This window comes from Callospermophilus lateralis, chromosome 10, assembly GCF_048772815.1.
Source record: "Callospermophilus lateralis isolate mCalLat2 chromosome 10, mCalLat2.hap1, whole genome shotgun sequence".
Taxonomy (NCBI): domain Eukaryota; kingdom Metazoa; phylum Chordata; class Mammalia; order Rodentia; family Sciuridae; genus Callospermophilus; species Callospermophilus lateralis.
This window is the reverse complement of record NC_135314.1, coordinates 78,992,086-79,018,113: the sequence shown is the minus strand read 5'-3', so window position 1 is coordinate 79,018,113 and position 26,028 is coordinate 78,992,086. Positions and strand designations below refer to the sequence as shown.

At 34.9% G+C, this 26,028-nt stretch overlaps 1 protein-coding gene across 1 annotated transcript in view; it reads left to right on the top strand.

Moving 5' to 3' along the window:
• The window catches only part of Crybg3 (crystallin beta-gamma domain containing 3), a 110,824-nt gene that overhangs the window by 62,965 nt on the left and 21,831 nt on the right, over window positions 1–26,028 (top strand). Inside the window, exons 11-17 of the mRNA XM_076868751.2 lie at window positions 1,136–1,269; window positions 4,383–4,509; window positions 12,255–12,397; window positions 12,506–12,632; window positions 13,495–13,527; window positions 18,847–18,956; window positions 22,320–22,446. Of these exons, the coding sequence (XP_076724866.1) occupies window positions 1,136–1,269; window positions 4,383–4,509; window positions 12,255–12,397; window positions 12,506–12,632; window positions 13,495–13,527; window positions 18,847–18,956; window positions 22,320–22,446 (801 nt within the window). The remainder of the gene's footprint in view (window positions 1–1,135; window positions 1,270–4,382; window positions 4,510–12,254; window positions 12,398–12,505; window positions 12,633–13,494; window positions 13,528–18,846; window positions 18,957–22,319; window positions 22,447–26,028) is intronic.

The window sequence follows — 26,028 nt, the reverse complement described above, 5'->3', positions numbered from 1 at the left end:
TGTCTAGTATATAGGAAGCCCTGGATTTGATCCAAAACAAGCAAGCAAATATATCACTTCCAGTAGACCTTTCTATAAAAATCTAATGTGCAAAATAGAGCCATTTATATATATACATACATACATACACATATATGTAGTCTATATAATGTTATTAGCATTTAGAAATAAGGAAAATGTAACATTTTTGTTTAGTATATTTTAGTATTAGGTCTTTTAGCTATGATCTTGGGTTGGTAGCTGTGCACAAATTGTCCCATTAACCATAAAGTGATAAAGTGTGGACAGATTAATGCTAGAACCACTGTTATTATTTTAACATAATTAGGATAACTGTTACTTGAGGAGTTAAAATAGAAATACTGTATCAAGCCAAATTTGATACAAATGAAATATTATAAATTTGTTTTCTACTGTACTTGTCCCACTACTCCCAAATTTGAATCAAATATCCAATTCAAAAAGTCCATAATTTTTAATCATTTATTTCTAGAAATTTTGCACTTAAAAAAATTTAAATATTTCTTTTCAACAAATATTAATGACCATAGAAGCAGTTAAGTTTTATAAAAAATGAAATATATTTTCTGAATTCAATAATTTATTGCTATACACTGGAAACTCCAGAGTTTTATTTCCTATAGGAAAAATTCTAACTTAAATATGAAGTATACTTAAATATGAAATTCTATACTTAAATTCATATTTAAATATGAAGCTAGGTCAATATAAAATTCAAAACACAGGAGTGAATGTATAAGGTTGAAAAAAAATGAAGGATGAGTTATAAGACAGTTTTATCAGTTATAAGACAGTGTATGAAATGATCCAAGAATTTGGGTGAACAGAATAATATAATCAAGTCCAGGTATATTAATATGAGAGAGATATATTGTTAACATGTTTTACCTTTATGATAAGGAGTAACATTTCATGTGAGTATCAGACACTGCTGTGTTATAAGACTATATTAATAAAAAAAAACAGCAGTCCTTATTTACATCATATATATATATATATATATATATGTATGTATGTATATGTATATATATACACACACATACATACGTATACATACACACACACATTTTCTAAAATATGATCATGGTAAATAATTTTTTTTTTTGTTTTTCAGGTCATTATTTATGAAAAACCTCACTTCCATGGACAGGCCAAAGACTTTAGTGAACATATCGATTCTGTCCCTAATTTTTTAAAAAATTATGGGGACTTTCAAGGAATTGGATCAATTCGTGTCATTGGTGGAGTGTGAGTGTCATCTTTTCAATATTTGACTTAGTATCCTTCTTTTGAAGTCTACATAATAAGTGCTCAACAGGGCAAACACAGCCAGCCTTATTCTAAAAATATACATCCCTTCTGTAGTATGCAAAGTAACAACAATACTTACTAATGGTTTTCTATGTTGGTATTAAATATTTTGAGATAGAAGATATTTTTTACATTTAATGTAAAACGTCACCGCTTAGCATTTCTAGACACAGCATAGAAGATAAAAGAGTTGTAAACTAAGTTATCTTCTCACTGGTAATGAACATGAGTGAGAACCCAGTCTTATCTTCTGTTCTGGTGGTGTGTTGATGTTTGTAGACTGATGTATTGACTTTGCCAGTGAACCCCCTCTCATTAAAGAAATAGCTTGGGTTGTGTATTTGTAAAGCTGAGAGTTTTTGACACTGATGTCCCTCGTCTCTGAACTGTTTTTGAGGAAACTCTTAAAGAATACCTGGGCATAAATATATGTACACGCATAAAGGTAAAACCATAAAGAAGAAACTCCCCACAAAGCTTATTTACTGTTGTCAACCCAGTGCCAGAATCCCTTAGAAACATAATCTTCTCTCTAGCAAAACATTGGTTATTTTGAATATTGTTTCATTTGAATGTTAAGCATTAATGTCTCTTAATATTTGCTGTAATAACTTGTTTATCCTCTTCTAGCAAATGATGCTACTAAAATATTTTTATTCACAGGCATTAAATAGCTTATCTAAGGCCACTTGAGTGTCTAACATATAAGGGCTTAGACTTTACAATTTATGACAACAAATTAAGTGATGGCCATACCAGCCAAAATGAAAATGTCAGAGACCTTAACATACTAGATTTTTGGGTCATATTGATAATTGCTCTGACAAGTTGGTAGTTATTTAATTACTTATCTTTAAATTTCAAAAAGTGCTTGGGACTGAAAAGAACAGATACAGTTTGGCTAAATACATATTACTATGTTGTATTTCTCTGTAGTCTTTGGTTTGTGAACACATCTGCTTCTTATTAATCCTGTTCTAAAATATTTTTGCCTCTTCCTGTCTTTGGAATCTAAATGTTTTCTCCATTAACTAGGCAGACTTAAAACTAGTTTTCTGCTTTACAGAATATTATCTGCTAAAATTTGGTGTGATGAACAGTGTTATTCTCTAAGTTTTCTTACAACTGTTTAATAAGAACAATCTCAAGAAAGTATGGCTGTATACAGCATACACACTTCCATTTTTATATGGCACTTGCAGGAGAAAAATGTGATGTTCCCACTTAAAAATGGCCATCTGGCTTCATTTGTTTTTGCCATTGTTTGCTGTTTGTTAGCTATTTAGTTTATGTGTAGATATTATAGACTCTTCTTTATCCCTATCCCATCTTGAGAGATCTAGGGAAAGTAACACTGATGTTCTTTTTTTTTTTTTTTTTTTAAGTATTGGGGATTAAACCCAAAGCTTTGCATATGACAGATCCATCCTTGTGGTAACTATATCCCTGGCCCTTTTTGTTTTATTTTGAGTCAGGGTCTTACTAAGTTGCCCAGACTGGCCTCAGATTTGAAATTCTTCTGCCTTGGTCTTCTGATAGCTAGGATTTCAGGCAGACACCAGTTCACCTGGTGATCTGGTGAGATTAACATTATTAATTTTTCTCAGATAATATACATAGTTAGATATCCCAAATGGACATTTAAATAGAATGGAATTTTAATCACAATAATATGTTATTAAAACTAGGCAGAAGCTTTTTGCACTTTCATTATGTAATAGATTTACTAAACTTCATCTATCCTTTAACATTAAAGTCTTCTATACCTCTTACACATTTTTTTTTTCTCATTCTGGTATGATTAAAAACTTGTTTTGAATAGCCACATTATTATAAAAGGAATTTAGAAGTTGTAAGTTTTCTGTGAAATTTGTTATTACAGGATAGTTTAAGAATACAATAATATTAGTCTCTACATATTATAAATATACTAAGGTGTTTTAAGTAGTTTAATATAAGTTATAAGCTTATTCTAATTCATGTGAACCCCCATCCTCTGTACCCCACCATACCTATACATACAGAAAGCAAGAAGAGAATTGCTGAATGGATACTATTATAGAGTGTCTTATGAAAACAATTGGGGGGGACAGGGAGAAAAGAAAAACAATGGTAGGCAATCCTCCTGTGCTTTCTTTTGATAAGCTTCTGAATTCAGAAGTCTCCAAAGCTTAGAATAGTCATCCTTAGAATCTGCCTATTTGGAGGGTCCTTCTCTAATTGTATAGATCATTTAAAGTTTGATTTAAGCAGATCTTCATGTTTCACGAACCACTGATGCCCAGACTGTATAATGTGGATTACCCAATAAAAAGATAAGTTTCATGGAGAAGCTTCTCAGTGTCCTGTACTGATACTTTTAGATTGGAAGTCAGGAAAGTACCTGGAAAGTACTCAGCCACAGTGCTTCCTGTTTCCTCTATAATCTCTGATAAAATGATGGGATCAACAGTTTCTACCCGTAAGTATTTACAGAAGTTTTGGTGTACTTGTAGGGCACCAGCACTCCTGGTGTTCTCCAGCTCAGTTGCATTGCCCAGTTCTTCTTTAATAAACCCTTCTGTATTGTGTTTTTGATCTACGGCCTGGTGAGAGGTCCTTTGACTGAAACCCTGAGTATATGCATAATATAGTAGTCATTCTGTGGTTCAGAAGGGCTTACTCAGTAAAATAAGAATGATTATCTTTGAATCTCAATGTGAGTTTGTAACTTTTCTTGTCAGCTGTGTGTGCCTTCTATAATTTTTACTTGGCAAAGTATTCTCTAAGCATGTTGAGATGTGGTAAAAAGTCATGCCACAAAAATTTAATAAACTTGCTCTGTTGCAGTTCTACAATTAACCTTTCATTGGGAAAAGCCTCCAAACTATAAAAATTTTTGATCCATGAAGCACTCACCATTTGTCTTTGTAAATGGAAACAAAGCAGACGTGTCGGGTTCTTTTTAGAATATGGAGATGAACACCTATTTGCTTTATCATGAGTTTCTCTCTTTTGCTTTCTCGACTAGTTTTATAAATGGCTCAGTTGATCGTCCTCTGTATTTCTAGGTGGGTTGCCTATGCAAAAGAACATTTTAAAGGCCAGCAATTTCTGCTTGAAGAAGGACACTTTGAAGATACTAATGCTTTGGGAGCATTAGGTGGTCCCATCTTATCTTTCCGGTACTTACAAGCTGTGAGTTTGCCTCCTTAATTTAAACTTTCTACCTGTTTTCTCTTTTCATGAATATTAGACATGACTGCTAATAAAACATGAGATTATAAAATGTATCCAGCAGCTAGGAGCATGAAACTGAACTGAAAGTGACTAGCTTATTTTTTTTTTAACTGCCATAGTGATATAGAGTATTTATTTTTTACTTTCCATCCACTAATTCTGTAATTATTTTCTGGAGCCCTTACTTTGTAAATGTATTATGCTAGATGCTGGACATATAGTGGACAGAGACTCAGTCCTGTTATCCCAGAGTGGCAGTCTGGTAGGGAAGGCAGCACTTACATAAATATTTGATACTATTTGCCTGTGATGGAATGATGTACTCAAGGTACTCAGGAAAAGGTTATTTGTTCAGTTATTTCCACTTAAGACTAGAGAGGGCAGCATAGAAAAAATGATGACTGAGCTGAAATTCATGTACATTTATCTGCAGGACATGGTGGTGCACACCTATAATCCCAGTGACTCTAGAGACTCTAGGCAGGAAGATCCCTCAAGGCTGGCCTGGCAACTTAGCAAGACCCTGTCTCAAAATTAAAAAGGGTTGGAGATGTAGCTTGGTACAGCACCCCTGGATTCAATCCCCAGTAACTAACACACACACACACACATGATTTGCCCAAGTGGAGAATTTCCAGGACAGGGTAAGGCTGGGATAGATCCTATTTAGAAAGAGACTAATACTTTTAATGTGTAAAGTCAAGGTTGTAAAGCACTGGTTCTCAGCTGGGGTGATGTTAGCTCATGGAGGGCATTTGGCAATGTCTGTAGAGACATTTTAGGTTGTCATTCCTGGGGGTTTGGGTGCTGCTAACATCTGGTTGGTAGAAACTAAGGATCCTGCTACACCTCCACTATGTGAAGAACAGTTCCTAAAAGAAAAGAATCACAAGTCCTGAAATATTAATAGTGCTGAGGTTGAGAAACCCTCATGTAAGTAAAACTGTGGTATGTTTGGGGAAATGCAGTTGAGTTAGGATATTAGGGAGAACTTTGGGAAGATGAATCCAGAGCCAGTTAATGAAAAATGTAGTACCATGTTGAGGGATACAGATTATTTTTCTTGAGTTGACAATGAGCCACTGGTAGAATTTAGGTCTGGTGAGTGTGAATCTGGAATATTCTTTGGAGAACAATTTTCTTCCTGAGGGATTTGATAGTGAAGTGAAAGGTGATCACTGGGTTCATGTAGACTTCAGATCAATGCAGGGATTGTGTCCTCTGGCCCTTCAGGTTTCCGTCTGTTGGAGCTAACAGCAGCCCAATTTACACCTTGTTAAGCAGGAGAAACTGGAAGGAAAGAAGCAGCCCAGGGAACAAGGGAGCATTTTATTTTTTTCCCATAAATGATCCTTCTCAGTAAGAAAGTGAGTCAGAAACAAGTTGAACCTGAAAGAAGAATAGGATAGTCCACTGGAGGTTGAGTTCTGGGATAGCATGAGCAATAAGCAATAGCATGGTGTACAAGTCTAACATACAAGGGGCACAGTTTTTCTCCACTCATCCACGTTCTACCTGACAACTAAAAGGTGAGCAAGACAACATAAGACAGAAACTTTCTTGCTTTTTAAGGAACTATGGGCCATGATTCAAACCATCATATTAGTATTACATAATACTAAAAATATTCTCCACTTATTTAAAAAAAGAACTGGGTGGGAACATTACTGATGATATAAATTTTTAGCAATATAGAGGGCTTATGAGTAAAGCAACCAAAACCAAACAAACCAGAACCCCAAGTCATTGTTGGAAGTGAGAAAAGAAAGAAATACTGTTAACTATGTAGTTAAATAATGAAGATATACTTGATCTAGACAAGGTCCATAGTAATATACATTAGAAAAATCAGCATTAAAAAGCATGTTAATTTCTGCTATGCACAGAGGTTTTGGACATATACAGAAAGGATGACACAGTTTTAATATAAATAAATGAAAATGTCCTTCCTCCAAAACCTTCTTTTTGTTCTCTATTAGATTTTTTAAAAGTTAAGATATTAGTTGTTACCTTATAATTAAAGATGTCATCACAATAATCCTAGTATTTGTCAGTTACTTTTTAATGGTTTTACTTAAATACTTGCACCAATCTTCACAAAGACTCTGAAGTAGTCTTTGTGTTTCCCATCGTGCAGACATGGAAGCAGAATGTAAGAGATTAGTTACTGTGTCCAAGCACAGAGCCGTGGTTGTAGTAAAATTCTGTCTACTCTAGAGGCCCTGTCATACTGTCCATTTCCTTCATTCCAAATGCTTAGATTTAAAAAAGCACCTCAATGGGAAAGGAAATTTCCTTTAGATAAAGGCTTATTAGCATTTCATTTATAACTGTTAATAAAGGGTCACATTGCAAACCAATATACCTATGTAATAAAAAGTAGCTGCAGGATTTTCAAATACTTTTTTTATAATTTAAATTTATGTTCACTTTAAATAGAAATGTACTAAAGAATCTAAATATATTTATTAAGACAACATAGCATTTTTATGTAGTGAAAATGCTTTGAAAATTTGTCAAGTTATAGTTTGAAAGATTGTATCTTTCTTAGATGTAGCATATAGTTGGGAAGGAACTCTTTTGTGATTATTATTTTTTGAAGTGTTGGGGATCAGATCCAGGGCCTCTTGCATGCTAGGCAAGCGCACTCTCACTGAACAACATGCCTGTCAGCCTGGGAAGGAGTACGAAAAGCCCTTGTGATTGTGGGAGCCCTAGTGAATTAAAAGACCGAAATGATATGAGGCATCTTTTCCCCATTAAGAAATTCAGATGTCTCTAACATGGGAAAGAATGAAGCATGACTTTTACAGTCTCACTTGCAGAAATATAAAATAAACAAGAGGACAGGTAGAAAAGCTGCATGATGCAATGCAGTCTCAATGTCCTGGCTCCAGTACATGGAACACTGTGAATTTTCTAAGGTCAAATAACAGACATGTTCCTTGGGGATAATGTGATCTATGTCATGGAGTACTTTGGAGAAAAAGACCAGAAACATGTTCCCAGTTCCAGATGAGTCATTCAAATATGTTATTGACTTGGAACAGATTACTTTTTAAGAATGGAAAGCACCAGAAGGAATATAGGAAAATTGAGACTCCAGGGATTTAGTAAATTTTTATTTCTTGACTTCCTCAATAAAACTTTCTTAGTGAGGTTGTCTTTTCTCAATTTTGTACCAACTTAAGTTTTATATTTGCTTTTTCTATGATTGTCAGACTTTGGGCCTTTTTTTTCAGATCTCAGAAACCAGGTTGTATGCAGCAGGAACCATGATTTCTCTTGTACTAATGGATATGCCAGATCTCCATGGGTGTCTCTATCACGTTGCCCATAGGGGGTTATAGCATAAGAGCTCAGGGGCTGGATCATCTGAGGAAGTTTGTGGAATTTAAAAGCAATCAAATTACTGATCCTTACAACTCATCTCTGAGCCTGAAGCAACTACTGATTAGTTCTCTCTAATAAATCAGGGAGTGATGAACTATTACGCTATCAAAGTGCTTTAAAAATATAAAATGGAGGCATAGTTGGGAATGAGAGCAGAGCTGGTATCTTTGATATATTCTTAGTCCCTGTACTCATTAGGATCTCTGCAAATGCTGAAGGATGAGAAAAATATTATTTTGATAACAGGAAAGTCTACAGTTGAAGCTTTGTCCAAAGACATTGAATTGGGGATTTAGCTCTATGGTAGAGCACTTACCTAGCAGGTGAAAGGCTTTAGGTTCAATCCAATTAGAGTAATATAAAATGGATTACAGTTTTCAAGGCTGCTCTATCACTCATTCTTCTTGAGTGAGTGATTACATTATAAGCTTGGGATTTTCAAAGTTCCTGTTCCTAAAAAAATAGTGATGGTAGTAATCAAGTAACCTCATCATGCTTGCCCTGGGTATGACTATGAGTGCCTGTTCTACTCATGTCCTGAACAAGGCAGTTAGAACTTTTTTTTTTTTTTTTTTTTAAAGAGGGAGGGAGGGAGGGAGGGAGAGAGAGAGAGATTGATTTAATATTTATTTTTCAGTTTTCGGCAGACACAACATTTTTGTATGTGGTGCTGAGGATCGAACCGGGGCCGCACGCATGCCAGGCGAGCGCTCTACCGCTTGAGCCACATCCCCAGCCCAGAACTTTTTTTTTTAATTGACTTTTCATTTCTTTCTTTCTTTTTTTCTTTTTTGCTTTGTACTTGTGACCCCTGGAGGTTTATATCTTGGTGATTGGGCCCAGAGCTGACACAAGACCCTTGTGAGCACATGATTTTTTAAAAGTTAAATATTAGTTTTTGCCTTATAATTACAACAAGGGCTCTGCACAGCAAGGATACCATATTAATGGCAACTAATCAATTAGATCAGATATAGTGTATTTGGTAGGCTTGAGAGAAAAATGCAGACAGGGACAAAACATGGAGAGTTGCTCGGATGAGGAAAAGGACTTAGAAAAAAATGGAAGACAAACGCTATAAGGCAAAAAGTGGGGCTTGGTGATGCACACTTATAATCCCAGAAATTTGGGAGACTGAGGCCAGCCTCAGCAACTTAGCAAGACACAGTCTCAAAATTTTAAAAAAAGAGCTAGAGATGTAGCTCAGTTTTAGAGCACCCCTGGATTCAATCCCTAGTACTGTTAAAAAAAAAAAATTATTAAGGCAAGAAAAGTCACAAATAAGTGTAGAAGATGGAAAGTGGAGAATGATGTCATCTAGGAGACTCCTGTGTCCTTCTGGGAATGATAAACAGTTCAAGATGGATACACATGCAAGCTATATGAGTATTTTTGTTTGTGAGCCCAAATGCTGCCAGCCTTATATTTGTCAGTGGACTTTGTAACAGCGAGTTGCTCTGCTCTGCTCTGCTCTACTCAGCCCAGGCTGCTTTGTTGCATGTGGCATGTTACTCTACCTCATTACGCAGCTCACTCTCTTCACTGCTGTAAGTCCCCACAACCCACACCACATGTGTGCAAATCATAGCTAAAGTCAAGTACACCCTAGTATAACACAGATATTTCTGAATGCTAAGGCACAAATACAACACACAGGCATATATCTGTATCTGTGTCCTTGTGCTGTTCTACTCCAGTGTAATGCAGTGATCCATGACACATTTCCTGCTCTCCATTGCTAAAACCCTTCCAGGAAGTAGAGAACAGCTAATTGTAGGAGAAGGAGAAGTAGAAGCAGCGATAAGGAGGTTTTGGAGTCAACTGAGTGGGAGAACAGAGATGCCAATAATTGAGAACTGCCAAGAACCTTTCTTTTATGGTTGGGTCTGATTTGTTGGTGACTGTTGGTAGTGCTTCCTACCAGGATCAGACTGGACCGCCTTTAGCCCTCACCATCATTATCATTATTACATCAATTTCCCACAGTCACCTTGAGGTTGTTAAGACACTTTTAGGTTGCAAAAAGCAGAAGATCCTCAGGTGAGGGAGGCTTATGTTGTCAGTATAATTAGGTTTGTATGGCATCTCGGGTGTAAATGTCATAGTCAGTTGGAAGCTTGTCCTGGAGATTTTAGGAGAAATCACCTCCGGGCTGTTGTTATTCCTTTTCCCATCAGGAAGATGGCATTGCCTATACATGTGTATGTATGTGTTTGTGAATGTATATAAAACCAGGGAGTAAGAGAGCTCAAAAAGATAAATGCAAAAGTGCTCTGAAAATAGTCAATGTTAAATAAAAGGAGGAGTCATGGTAGTGATGAAGCATAGATCCACCCAGCTCCCATATCTTTTAAATATTTTTTTTAGTTATAGATGGACAAAATGCCTTTATTTAATATTAATTTTTATGTGGTGCTAAAGATCGAACTCAGTGCCTCACACATGCAAGGTAAGCTCTGTACCACTGAGCCACAACCCCAGCCCCAAGCTCCCATATTTTTAAGAACTATGTAGAAATAATGAAGGTGGCAGGTTCTCTCCAAGGTTTACTCTTGAGGAACTGAGAACACAGTTTGGGATAGATGTTATTAATGATTAAAATTTCAAGTAAAAAGCCCTTATTTTTTACCTTAAAGTTTTAAGTGATATTTGATCCAGCTAGGTCAGCAGTCTAAAAATCCTTCAAAGCTGGATAAGTAGAACATTCGAGAGGAATTTTTAAAATGTATTTTCTCCACTCATTATAGATGCCTTGTTGGTTTTGAACCCTGTTTTACTTGTTCATGTAAAATGAATGTATACCTAGAAATCTTTTGTTCATGAATTTTACTTATAAGGGAGAAAATTGACATTGTTAGAACTTACAAAAGTTGATGCATTTCTGTAGGTTTAGACTTGATTAACAGACCATGAATATAGGAAGAGAGAGGTTTTTAAAATTATATGCTATATTTTTCCAATTAAAAAATGATAACATTTTATAGAATTGAAAAAAAATGTAGAGTAAAATTTTTAAATGTCTGTGTACCCAAAGGTAACTCGTGATTTAAAAAAAAAAAAAAAATGCTTTTTTTTTTTTTGAGGGTTTTTTTTCCTAATCTTACTAGTGTTTGCAAGTTTGCATTTTTATCCTGCTTTCCAACTTCACATTTATATCAGACGTATTTCCACTGAAATTCAATCTCAGCTCCTGCTGGCCGTGTGACCTCAGGCACATTATTCACTCCACTTCCTTAACTGAAAAATGGGAATGGTAGTAGTAAACTCATATAGTGGCTCTTTTGAAAATAATATATATAAAGGTCCTAGTCACTGGTAATCATAGAATAATTTAACTTAGTTTGTCTACAGTTCTTCATTATATTTAATGCTTTATCAAGTGAAGGATGTAATAAGATTTATCAAACCATCTTTTATCCATTTACATTGTTCACAGCTTTTCACTATTTTAAAGAATGCATCTTTGCATGTACATATCATACCACTTCTTCCTTTAGGAAAACTTGATTAAAAAGGAATTTTAGAAAGTTTAATAGTCTTTTCAATTGATTTTTAAATTATTTTCTAATAATTTATTTAATTTATTTTAAAATAGTTGGTTATATTTCCACCAGAAATATTCTCTGATAAAGTTAAATTTTTAGACTTTTAATTTTTAAAAATTTGTATCTAAATATTTTAATTTGAATTTCTTTAATTAACTGGTGAAATTAAGACATTTGTATATCTGTTTTTAGTGTTACTCTTCTGTGAGCTGTCCATCTTTTACTGATTTATCTGTTTAGGACTTAACGTTTTTCTAAAATACATTTACTTTGATTATATTAATATACTATAACTTTTTTAAAAATTTCTTCATCTTGATTTTTTGATAAGCTATTTTTTGTTAAGTAAATTTCATCTGTTTCTTCAGTTACATGTAAACTCATAAAACCATCTACAACATTGTCTACGATATATTTTATATTCACTTCTTTCTCACATGGTTTACATTCTTTAGGCAAAAGTGAGACTTTAGTTTGCTTTACAATTAGTAACACATAGTTTAGCTTATAAATTCCAGCAATTTACCAGTTGTTGACTAATTTCCATTTATATATATTTTTTTTGAAGTAAATTCAGGCTTATTTTTTTCCCTTTGAACTGTATCAGAGTAGCAATTATAAAATTGTTTCCTGAACCTTTTAAAATTCTTCCTGAAGTTATTTATGGGAATATTATTCCATGAGTATGTGAAATTGTGCTTAGCTGTAGCAGTCCATAAAACAAAATGTACATGTTTTCTTAAACTTTCCTCTTCCTCTTTAAAGAATTTTATAGAATCTTCCATCACACTGTTTGAATCTGACCTAGAAAGTGGGAAGTTTATTGACATTACAAATCAGGAAATTTCTGACTTGGAAGAAATTGGCTTTGGCAGTGAAACAAGATCCATTCATGTCAAAAGCGGAGTGTAAGTGGTCTCCTACCCTGAGAACCTTGGGAGAGTCTTTGGTGTTTGGAATTGTTGGCTGCTTGATTCCACATCACCTCTGTTCTCTTCTTCCTTTTCCCTCACTAGATGGGTTGCCTACCAGCAGAAGTGCTTCTGTGGAGAGCAGTACATTTTAGAGAAAGGGAAATACAAATGCTTTTTTGACTGGGGAGGATCAAATAATATAATCATGTCAATCAGACCTATCCAGCTGGTGAGTATGAAGATGGCAAGTGCCAGTGGAATATGTGGAATAATTTTTTTAAAAGTGAGATTGTTGAATTATTTTGTGTATGTATGTATGCAGAAAATAAAACATTATATGATTTTCTGTAGATTCCATATATAGCTGTTAGGTACAGGAATGAGATGATTCTGTAATTTGATCATTCATTCAGCAGCATTTATTTAGTGCCTCTAATATGTCAGGCATTGTGCTGATTACTGTAGATAAAGATGAATGAGACTGTCCTGGTGGCTCTCTGGTCCCTGAGGAGAGAGAGATGTAGATGTACAAGCAACTAATTATGTGTGATTAGTGAGAAAATGAAGTATGTAGGCAGTGAGGTGGGAGCCTGGGAAGGGCTTCCCAGCACAGGGGAGTTGGAGACTTCGCCACAAAAAAAAAAAAAAAAAAAAGGTATATTGAGTAGTATCTTAAGGGATGGAAGGAAATTTTCCAGGCAGAAAGGCGTTTCACAAAGAGGAAATACTCCTGGTGTCCAAAATCATGAAGTTGTAAGTGATTATGGCGAGTTTGTATAATAACAAACACTGTAGAATAATAAGAGTGCCCATGAGATTGGGGTCAGAAATTCAGACTTACTTTCTTTCTAGTGGGCACTGGAGCCCATTTTTCTCCTAGCCACAATGTTACTCAAAATGACTTAGTCATAAATACTAAAGTTATTATCAGAGAATTTCAAAGGTTATTTGAGGGTTATAGCCAGTTCAAGGTATCTAGTAAATTGATCAGACCATTAAATTTCTTTTCAAAGGATATTTTCAAAATATTAAGAAAGATGACTAAGATTATTTTATTACAGTTTTCCTTTTTGTTTTAATGTATTTTTCAGGAACCACTTGGGATAAATGAGCCTCCGCATTTGGTATGTTTAAAAATATTCTCGACTTGTACTTGTTAGATTGTTTACCAAAAACATTTGTGCCCTTTCCTCAAACCTTCCTCTCAAATAACTTTTCTGTGTGGCAGGACAATTTATATTATTGTTGGTAAGCAGAGAAGTGCCCGTCCTTGTTAGTGGACATATGGGCCTAGATTTGTCACCTTATCTTTCATTTTTCTTTTTTTTTTCAGGGCTGCTGCTCTCACCCGGTTAGGGTCATTTGAACATGTGTCATTCTTTCTTTCCCATCTTCCTATTCTTTCTTCATATCACCATCTTTTTCAGGACAGTGTATTATTCTGTCTCTGGAGGAGCAAACAGCATGGAACAGTCTTTGTCTTGACATGCTTATCAGGCCCCTGGATTTCTAATGCCTACATCAAATGTTGCTCTAAAGCACTCATGAAGCTGAAACCCTACTTGGTCATTTCTGGTGTGTTTGTGGTTTGAAGTGGATTGTGTAATACTCTGGAGCCTCATGTTTATTATCTGTTGTGGGCGAGAAATCGTGCCCATTTCATACTTCTAATAATTTGTGAGGTCAATGTTAATCCCAGTTATTGTTAAGAAAACTAAGATTCAGAATTTAAGTGCCATTAATCACACACACACAGCCGGAAGTAACAAAATTGACATTTTCTAGTTTCCTGACTCCACTAACAAAGCCACATTTTCCAAGTTGGGCATGAAGGGAGGACACATCACGGGACAAGCAGCACAGCCATAAAAGGAGGGGATGAGCAACTGCTTCCTTTGTTTCATTTTAAATACCCCTATTCAGAGAAATTGCTATCCAAAAGCCAAGTGTAGTGAGTGGTTTTAAATAGTACTGGCTACCTTACATGATGCTTTTCCTCTGGGTGCGTGTGTTTTCTCATATTCCTGCTAATATTTATGTGTTTCAGATGAGCGTGGTTTCACAGTGTTTCACTCACAGTCCTTTCAGTTTGTGTTATTTTCTGATTAGCTCAGGCCTATTGGGAACATTTCCTTTTTGAATATAATTGAGTAGTTGTATTTAAAGACTTTTGCTGCCAGATCTTTATTTTGAATTTTTGAAAACTCCCAACTGTGGATTATTAAAATATTTTTTTTCACATGAATCAAAATAACCAAGTAGATAAGGGAGTTACACAGGGATCATTTCAAACTGCACATTTTCTGAGCTTAAAGTACAGTTTAAAAATCTCATTCTTTTAAGCTGTTTCTCTCCCTCCTTGGTGGCCAGTGTGTGTGTGTGTGTGTGTGTGTGTGAACGAGCACTTCCTTGTGTGGGGCCCATTGCTGGGAGGTTTTCTTTATAGTATTTCTGGTCAAACTTGAAAAGAGAGGAAGTAGCAGAAAATGCCCAGTGAAGTCAGCGCACTTCATGTTTTCTGGAGAGAGCTCAGTAATTGCCTTGTACAGTACACGTTTCTGAAGGCAGATGATAACTGCATATTTGGTAACACACGTACAAAGCTTCTTTTGTTTACTCGGTATCAGAGCTCTTATTATTTTCTCTTGGCCACATTTTCAATTGTTTCACTTATTTATAATTACCTAAACCCAAATAGACAACTCTTGGCTGACAAATGGGTTCTGTTCACTCTCCAGAAAGTCTTGTCTCCTTCACAGGTAGCTTTAATATGCACATTGGCCATGCATGTGCTGTGTGCAGGGGACTACTTATTTTCCCTGTCTGAGGAGTAAGAAGGCAGTTACATTCCAGAGTTTTACTCAGAAGGGGATTTTTTTTTTTTTTTTTTTTTTTAACGCTGGTGATTTTAAGGAAAACCTCAAGTCACTAGAAAATGTATTTAATGATTAACATATATCATGAGACTTGGGATAATAAAAATATTGCTGCTTGTTCTGTTAACATATTATGACACATTTTATTTGGGATACTATTAGAACCCCACCTTTTATTGAGTAGATTGTTTTTCACTTAAGGCTGAAGATCAGTCACTAAATTTAATTATCAAATCAAGATACATAGCATCACTATCATTGTATAGAGTTCTCATTATTAACAGGTGGCATTTTATTTTGTTTCCCCCCAAAAAAAAACAAACCTTAAATATAATATGAATTATCTTTATATTGTCGTTTGTCTTAGCAAGTCCTGAATTTCAGAAATCTCACTAGATTAAATCTCATAAAAATGAATTAATTTTTCAATTTTAGTTTAGTTGCATTGTTCTATTAGAAATTCTCACCAATTGCCCTTATAGACCCAACCAAATACCGTGTGTCCCTCAGGTATTTTTAAAGTTCATCTATAAATAAAATCAAAATTTTGGATTTTTAAAAAATACTGAAGCCTTTGATTAATTTTTGTACATAATGCTAGCTGAGAAAAACAACTGGATATTTTATTCTATTAGATAACTTAGTTTCATTGAATTTTAACATGATCCCAGTATCTGTATTAGTTATGGTTACTGTTATCATGAAAGGGAATAGGAAAATGGCAGTTGCAGTTTTAGGCAAATGTCAGTAAGACTTAAGAACAGTACAGAGAAAGACTCTTCTTTGTTACACTGCATCTAGACAGTTTTTGTAGACTCCAAAGTCCAAAAATAGGAAGAACTATTTAAGTAAAGAAAGTCTTCTGTGAGTGATCAGGGAAATAAAATTATGATAGACTATGTAATTGACATGAGAAATACATAACACCATAATACAAGATAGGTGTGATATAATCGAAGAATGGAAACAAGATGTTTTTTGTTTAAGTCTTCTAATGTGTATGAGGGAGGTCCAGATTCTTAGGGAAAGTCCTGTTCAGACAGTGAAGAAAGTTTCTCTAAGAAATTAATCTAATTTGGGAATAATAAAATTATGTCAAAAGAAGGCTCTGATATTGTGAAATAAATTGAGCACAGCATCTGTATTTGGTTAGAAATTAAGTTCTTGAGTTTTCAGTTTAGACAATACCACATTTTATTCATGTGTATCATAAGTGATAATGGTACAGCGCAAAAGCAAAATCTTCAGCATAAAGTGGTGATATTTTCTGCCTGAGGACAGTTTCAAGGAAGAAATGCCACAATATATGTGAAAAGACACCCTACCAGTCAGTGGTAGGCTGGGTTTTGTGATGTTCTTGTTTTTGCTTCCATACACTTAAATGAAGTGGGGAGCTGGCAGGGACTGAGACATGCTCACATGGTGCAGAGGGATAGGCGTCATTTGAAAACAACTCATCTGTTGTTCATCTGTTTGCCTGAGTTTTAAGCAACCTATCTGAGTCACTTTGTATGTGTATTTGCCATTCAACTGGAAAGGAAAACACCATAGTAATTTATCCAGGTAGCTTTCTGCTGCACAATTATCACATATGATATACTTCTCTTTATTAGTTATGATGAAGATTTTGTAGAAATCTGTTTTGCTGTGTGATTATATTAGTTTTCCTAGAACTTTATTCGCTGAGGCACTGTCACTGAATTTCACCAAGAGTAGAAACCACAATTCAATAATTAGTAAGTAGAATTATATTCTGTTTGGGCCAGCCTCAGAATATTATTATGAAAATTGTTGTACTCTGAGGCATTTATAAGATGGTCAAAATGATGTGTTACTTCTGTGGCGTCGGTCTAATTTTAAGTAAATCATATAATCTCATTTTGAGGGTAGAAATAAACTTATGTAAGCATTAAAACTAGTTTTTAAAGTTCACTGAAAGATGTCATAAATTATGACTTTATGATATTATTTGTGTATGTGTATGAATTTTTATTTATTCTTCTGGATAGGAAGACAGACTAAAAACCAGAGATAACTACTAAATATGCCATCTGAACCATGCTTTAACATGCATTGTTAACAGTAAAGGATTTGACATTTCATGGTTTCATAGTGAAATATTGAAATACAGATCTTGAACTCAGCAGTATAAAATTAATTCAACAATCTAGAAATACAAGCACTTAATAACATAGCTAATCTTACTTGCATATGTTTTTTTTCTAATTTCTACTGTGTATTTAGATAATATTTGTAAGCTGTAGACACATGCACTCTTGGAGGTTAAAAGTGATTTGTGCTTTAGCCTCAGGTTTATAAACCTTTACCTCAAAATCAGGTCTTGTTTTGTCTTACTTTTTATTGCCATCCTTTGTATGCACTGTAAGGACCCTGACAGAAACTTGCTGGATCTCATCTCTTTGAGGCGAGGAGCTACTTGGCATTTTAATTTCCAAGTATAGTGTGGCTTCACAATGGGAAGTCATGTTGTGCAAGCCACAGTTGGTTAGGGGGGAATTGGGTCTCTTACCTTCCTGGTTTTGGTTGACCTTTGATAGGAGACTGAGCAAGGAGGTCAGAGCAGAATAAGACAGCCAAGAAACGGTTCCTCTCAAAGGACCCTTGGGAAGATGAAGGCAGTGAACACCAGCTGCTCAAAGAAGCATTGACCTGGGTGACAGCAGGAGAAGTGCTGCTGAGGATCACCCGTGATGATGCATGCTTTGCTACAGTGCTGGCCTGTCAGTGCAGGGTGGACCGTGGGCCATGTTGTTTCAACTCTCCAGTGTATTATGAAGTATTTATAGTGCTCATTAATTTTTTCTTATTTGTGATCCAAGGTCACTAGAGTTTCAGATTATTATTTCTCTGCTCCTAAGGGGAATTATAGTTGGGATTTCATGGATGTTTCTTGACAAAAAGAACTAAAGTAGAAATGTAGTGGTATATGGCTGAAGCTGTATGTTAAAGATGTTCTTTTCAGAAAAAATGAAGCCTGTAAGCTGAAAGACATGACACAGATGCCTTTCTTTCTTCACCATAAATCTTCCACTAATCCCACCATTATTATCTTCTCTGCCATCTGCTCCTGTGCTCTCAGGGCACCCTCATGCTCTCTTCTTCTCACTTTTATTAACTGTGGATCAGGAAGACTTTGGGAAAGAAAAGGCATACCAAATCTCCCACACACCCATCTGAACCTCTTTTGTGTTGAGCACTAAATTGCTTCTTATTTTCCACTTCTAGTCACACCATACAGGATAATATTTTTCAATATGATGAACAAAATCACATTGTAAATCCCTTATGATTTATAGGTAGAATTATTTTCTAGGCATCTGTGCCCACTATTTGATGTAAAAGATGAATGAAAATGGTAAATAGATTTTGAAATTGTATTTCTGGAAACTTGTCAGAAGGAGACTTTAAGGATAATGCTATCATCCTTAACCTAAATTTATTGGTAATAGATAAAACAAGTCAATATTTTGTTGATTTTTTTATAAGTATATTTAAGGTTTTTATTATGATAATGTCAATTATTTTCTGTTGTGCTTTTTCTTGCAGCTCAAAGCATTCAGTAAACCAGGGTTCCAAGGTGAATGTATAGATTTTACAAAAGAAAGTTCTGATTTGACTTCATTTACACCATGTTCTTTTAAAGTTCTTCGAGGTTGGTAAGTATTCTTGTTGAGTATTTTCTGGTGTTACATAATGACTAAATTTGTTTTAAATTTACAGAGAGCTGACTTTTTTTGCACACATAGTGAGATTAAATTTTTTTTTCTTTTTTAAAAATTGATCAACTACTAACTGGCTTATGTTAATTTTGCCAAATTTACATTTTGAGTTATTATGGAAACCAAGAAAGAATGTTACAAGTAACCAGCTGTGGGAACATCTTGATGATTTTGCTACTCACTATTTTCTTAATATTTTGAATGTTTATATTGTATGTTTTTATTATAGCGTAATAGAATGCTACCAAAAATAGCTGATTTTGTCCATGTAAGACAACATACTCCTTTTTCTTTTTCTTTCTTTCACATTGTTGTTTGAAGTATTTATCATTTGCGTTTCACAGATGAAGAAACCACATTCAGAGTTAGGGTTTGCCAAACTCACACCAAATAAATAGTTTATGAGAGTTTTTTCCCCTTTTGAATTCTATATTCTACCAGCTGCAGTAACATATTAAATCTTCTCACATATATATGAAACTGTATGTCATACTCAAGGCTGAAATACAGTCTCTCAATTTTTTTATTATAGTAAAATATACATACCATAAAGCTTATCATTTTTAACCAAAGTATACAGTTCAGCATCTCTGTCAAATATCTGCTGAATAATCTATTAAAATATCTTTATTCTTCCTTCCTTCCTTTCCTGATCCAGTAGAGACTGAGTCTCCCAGTCATCCCCTGTTCTATTGTCTTGTCTCTAGTATTTATCACAAACCAATTTTAGCCCATTTATTGTCCCAAAATCCAGTTTAATATTTTTCTGATTTTTAATTCCCATAGTCACTCTCTAATACCAGTCAGATCATACCTTTTCCAGGATTTGCCATCAACTAGTTTCATTTTCCCTCTTCATTCTCCATTCTGTTCTTATATTTTTTCTTGTCTTCCCCTCTTCTAACACTTAGTTGGCTATTTGTATTCCTCCTTACGCTCTGTACCAGCAGTTAGCAATTTTTCTTTCTTTCTTTCTTTCTTTTTTTTTTTTTTTTTTTGGTAAAGGGCCAGATAGTAAATATTCTCAGCTTTGTGGGCTGAGTAGTCTCTGCCCCAGTTTACTCAGTAATGCCACTGTAACAATGTCACACAGGTGCAACCATGGAGAAGACACCAGTGGGTAGGCCCAGCTGTGCTCTGGTGAAACAGTGCTTATGCATACTAATTTGAATTGTATGTAATATTTACAGGTCATGAAATAGTCTTCTTTAAATTTTCAAACCACTTAAAAACGTAAATACTACTCTCAGCTTATGGACTGTATGAAAACAGATGCCAGGGCAGGTTTGGTCCACAGGCTACAGTTTGCTGACCCCTGCTCTATATCAAAGATTGTAGGTTTCTGGTGAATGTAGCCAGCAAATGTTATTTGTTCAGTCTGTACATTAATAAAAGCTTCTTCCTAACAGTTCTTAGGTATAGGATATATTATTTCAGAAGAGCCTGTTTTCCACTGTCCCTTTTTAAAAAACAGCAGATTCCAAGACTTTGAGAAAGCTTTCACCTTTGACTGTTGCCGATATCAAGTCGGGGGGGGGGGGGATGTGTGTGCTTCCCAGTGTACCATAGCTATCCTTATTTCCTACTGTTTTTTCACCTTGGTACACTATTTATTTGCATTACTTGCCTGCCTTCTTGAAGTCACTTTGTGACTTCTGCTCAACACTATTCCAAATGTATCATTTAAGGTTCAACCCAAACCATAATCCTTGGTAAAGATCCACCCTGGGCCAGACACAGTGGCACATGTCTGTAATCCCAGCTTCTCAGGAGGCTGAGATTGGAGGATCACGACGTTCAGAGCCAGCCTCAGCCAAAGCTAGGCACTAAGCAACTCAGTGAGACCCTGTCTCTAAATAGAAAAAAATAGGGATGGGGATGTGGCTCAGTGGTGGAGTGTCCCTGAATTCAATCCCCAGTACCCTCTACCTGACTGCCAAAAAAAAAAAAAAATTCAACCTAATTTGAGTAGTCTTTTCCCTTTCATATTTCCTATATCTCTTCTGCTCTGAACCTCCCTTTATTTGTTAGTTTTTATACTTCCAAACAGGAAATGTTTTACATTATTAAAACACATAAAGTAATTAATGATTATATATAGAGAGATTTTTATCTGCAACTCTTTAGTAAGAAAGAAAAATAAGCACTAAGGAACTGAAATAATTTTGTTATCATTAGTTGGCTTGAGTTTCTTCTCTATTAAGATGAAAAAGAATATCTTAGAAGAGATATTTATTTTCATTTTCTCATGAAAAGAAGCTTTGAAGTTTGTTTTGGAGGAAGATCTTTTTCTCCTGATACTAAAATCTAGGACAGATTAGCCCACATGTCTCTATCAATATAGGAAATATACAACTATAACTTAATAAAAGAAATTAGGAACCATGGAGATTGTGTGAGCACCTAGCTTTTTCAGACCTGGATTTAAGGCCCCAGATCTACTACTTCCCAGCTTTGTAATGTTGGACAAATTGGGTCATTTCTCTGAACCTCAGTTTCCTCATCTGAAAAGGAGGGATAATGATAGTACCTATCCCAAAAGATTTTTAAAGACTAAAGGAATATTCATGAAGGATGTGGCTCCATCATGCTTAGCACATTGCAAACCTGTGACACATGATGATAAATTTTATAGAAATGTTTAATACATAGAAGCCATGACAATAAGTTTTAATGTCAGAACATTTCTGTGAACATTTAAAGGTCTAGATTTAGTACAGTTGGTGATCTTAAGATACAGGGCTAGAACTTACATATCAAAACTGAATTATTAAGAACCAATTAGATTTTCCGTGCATTCATCCAGGCTTATTCATATAAGCTCATCAGTAAGATACAGAAAATTAGTTTACCCAAAAGAAGTTATAGTTTATTCAAGTACTTAATCATCCCCATAATTTGATCCTAGGGATTTGTACCTGAAAGTACTAAATGAAGACTCTCTTTAGTGTAAAGCAAATATCTCATTTCAAATTTTAACTCTATCAAGTAATAGATGGGTGGATTTGGGTAAATCAACTAACCTTTTCTAATACTTAGGGTTTTTGCCTATAAAAATTAGGATATGTTCTAACTCAAAGAATAAGGACACAATCAAAAAATGTATGTAAAGTTCCTAGTCTCATGTCTGGCACGAAGTAAGCAATCCTTAAATAATAGTGGCAGAAGTTTTATTAGCTTGTGCTAATTAACACCACAACTTCTGTGTCCTGGCTCTACCCCAGTTTCCACAACATGAAGATGAGTCCACAGTGCTGACTGAATATAATTTAATGGAATGTCTTACTGCTTGTTTTATAGCTGGCTCCTATATTACCAAGAGGGCGTTTTTTATAACCAGTGTGTATTAGAAGAAGGCCTATATGCTGACCTTACTTCCTGTGGCTGCCCAACATCTACAGTCAAATCCCTCAAACCCATTGACTATGTAAGTGTTTTGCTGAATGCATAATTATGAGACTGTCCTTCTTGTCCAATTTAATTGTGTAAGTATTTAGGGCACTTGAGAGACCTGGATTTGAGCCGAGTTCCATCTGTTCCCATGTATGTAACCTTAGGCAAATTGCTTCATCTCTCTGAACCACAGCTTCCTCATCTGTAAAGGAAAGATAGTAATAATACCTACTTCAAAGGATTATTATAAGAACTAAATAAAATAGTGTACATAAAGGGCTTAATTCCTTGAATAATAAATGATAATGTGAAGTTGGAGGAAATGTTATAGGAAGAAATAATAAAATATGAATAATTTACTCGTTGGTTATAAAATTGAGGTTCACTCATGAAATCTAAGCAAAATGTGATTGATATTTTCCTTTTCTTTAAGCGGGAGTGTAAAACTCAAAACTTGAATAATATAAATCTCAAGTTAATAATTTTACAAAGTTTCTTATTTTCTTATCTATAGCAAATAATAGTTCAAAAGACCATTAAATATTAAATATGTTTTTAAAATGCCTAGTACATAAGTGAACACTAAATTCAGTCAATTCAACCTTAGCTATTAGTACCATAGTTGTTTTAGCTACTTAAATATAAAAATAATAACCAACTACCTTATTATTCTATTAGATAAGTCACATGCAACTTGCTATTCAGCTTTCCAATTACATTAATGCATGGGCTACCACTGTTATTGTTTGAGCCTTTGGGGGAACCAGGGCTTTTCTGCCCAGTGCATGCAGAATTATCTATTTATCTTGGAGGCCCACATTTAGAGAATAAATAGAGTCTCCTTTTCAAAAAATTTATTCAGAATGTGAGAAAAACAGAACCACCACTCTAATACTCCTGGTTCCAAGGTGTATTTCCAGAGGAAGCAGGGAAGATCCAGGACATTTTCCAGCTAATTATGATGATGATCTTGGGGCATGTCTGGTCCAAACTTGCAATTCACACAGAGCCGACTGTAAGCACTAAATAATAGTGGGTATGACTCAGACCTTTTGGCCAGAGCTGATTCCAGGGAGAATGGCCATACTCTGGTTCTTTGATCTCAACCAAAGCAGTCTCATCCTATTTCATGAGGAATTCCTGGATAGAATATTTTTGGTATCAGGCTAAGTATAGCAACTTAGTTGTGGAAGAAAAATAAAAATAGAGTCCTTAGTCTTTCTTGTTGGCCCAATAGCTACCATGTTGGAAAGAATGACTCTATTTCCTATCAGAGGAAGACTAACATTAAAAAAAAAAAAATGTGATCTGGTCAGTGTCTGTAGATTTCAATAAAGTTGAAAAAGGCATAGTCCAGATTTTCTGGGAAAGTAACTTACAATAGCTGGATCAATAGACAGATCTTTACTTTTTATTAACTCTAAAAGCAAAAGATATAGCTCTAAATATAAAGTACCTTCCTGAAAGGAGTTTGTAGGATTCTTAATTAAGTGAACTAAATTAAATTTCTAGGAAAGGCAATTTAGAAACAGGGTCAAAATTAATGAGCACTACTGTTTTCCTTTGAAGAGTTAAAATTATTTTACATTCAGGAAGTGTAAAATGAGTAATTAAATCTGGAGTGAAAACTACAGAGAGGAATGCTTACATTTGTATACCCCTGGATTTGGTCCTCTGGAATCTAGGCAGTGCAGGTAAAGGTGCCTATTGGGAAGGACATTCAATTTTGAAAGGGCAGCATATTTCCTAATGCTTTTTCCTGGTATATTTTAAGTCTTTGAAAGTTTTTTGTTGAAGATAAGTTAGGGCAATGGGTTTGGAGTTGAAGGAGTATAAAGTAAGGTTGGGCGTCACAGCAAAGACCTGAAGATTGACCTCAAAGTGGCTTCACCAGTTTATATTACCCTGGCAAAATAACTATACTTTACCTGGAAGGCCCTGAAGAGTTGACCAGAGCCAGAGAGACTGATGTGTAAAACAGAAGGCTAATTTAATAATTTGTATTAAGTGGATTCTAATGACTGGAAAGCTTGAGAAGTCTGATCTATGGATTTCTCTGCCTCTATAGAAAAACATGGGAAACTGAAATAGTCATCAGAAGCTTATTGAGCATAAGATTTGGGTGAATTCTAATTCCATATCTTGAAATAAGCTTACATTCCCTATCAAAGAGATGTATGCTTCCCAGGTCTTAGTTGCTTATATTCTCCAGCTTCTGTATCTCCTTTCCCTTGGTATTAAAGGACATTCTTTGCCTATTCTGCTTCTCTGGTCTCTTCTACATCCTCTGCCCTCTGTATTTTTACTTAGGATTCATACACCTTTTTCTATACATTGTTAACACCAATGTCTATGCCATGACCCAGTGTGATTTTGAATTCATTTTCAGAAATGTTTCTGTCTGGTTGAGTATGTATAAGTTTATTCATTGATTTTGCTTTAGATAGTTAAAACTGAAGATTCTGAGGATGTGGCCTGCTGTCAGCATTACCAGACATGCTATGACTTACCATTTAGTGTCATAATATATAATATTAAGGGATCTTAAAGACTTCATTTTCATACAAGATCTGTATGTTTTACAAATGACAGTTTGTTCCAGGCTAACTTCTGTAGCTGCAGATAGATGTTACTGTTCTAGAGGTCCCTGGATGCATAATTTGCAGTGTTGTGAAAATTTCACAGTGAAAAGAGCTGGAGGCCTTGTTTATAGCTCTGTTTCTTACCAATGTGTCCTTGGGAAAATCTCTCAATTTATCTGGGCCTCTGTGTATCTGTTAAAAAAAAAAAAAAAGGTATAACAGGTATTTTAAAACCTCTACAGCTTCTACTTCTGCTGCAAGTAAGTATCGTAGTCATATTTCTGATTGGACATGAGAAAGAATCTATCTAGCCCTAGGTTTCTCATGTCCCAAAGAAATAATATTGTATATTAGCTTTCACATTACTCTCCAGTGTATCAGTGGTTTGTAGCAGCATTTTTATTTTCCATTCTTTGTCTCAGCAACTTGCTGGAGAGTTGGCTTGGCTTCCATTCAAGGATATCAGTTGTCTTTAGGTACATTTGTTATATATTTTGGGAATCAGGTGATGGGAGCATCACTGATTAGGGACATACCTATTTTTATGGCAGTTAGAGGAAGAGAGACTCTCAAATTCAGAAACTTCTGCTCAGTTACAGTATTATTTGCCTATTTACATTATGTTCTCAAAAGCAGGTCATAAGATCATGCCCCAATATTAATGGGACAGGGGAACAGATTCTTCCTCCCTACTTCTTGGGCAGTGGGGAAAGTTGACAGAGTAAATATATTCAAAGAATAATGTGATCTACCTTAGATGTATTGAACTCATAACATGTTCTCTATTACCAGACTTTGGAGATTATCAGAGATAATGAAATTTTAATAATTTTTGCATATTCTTCCTTCTACCTTTGTAAAAGCACTAACTTCCTTTAAAAAGAAAAAGAAAAAGATTGTTGAGATTAATTTTTAGTGAAAGCATGACGATAGTTTGTTGGCTGTCAGATGAAGTGTATGGTAGACCAGTAGAGGAACTTACCCCAGAATATGGTCCATAATCCCTTCTTAGAATTCATTTGGAATTATAAAAT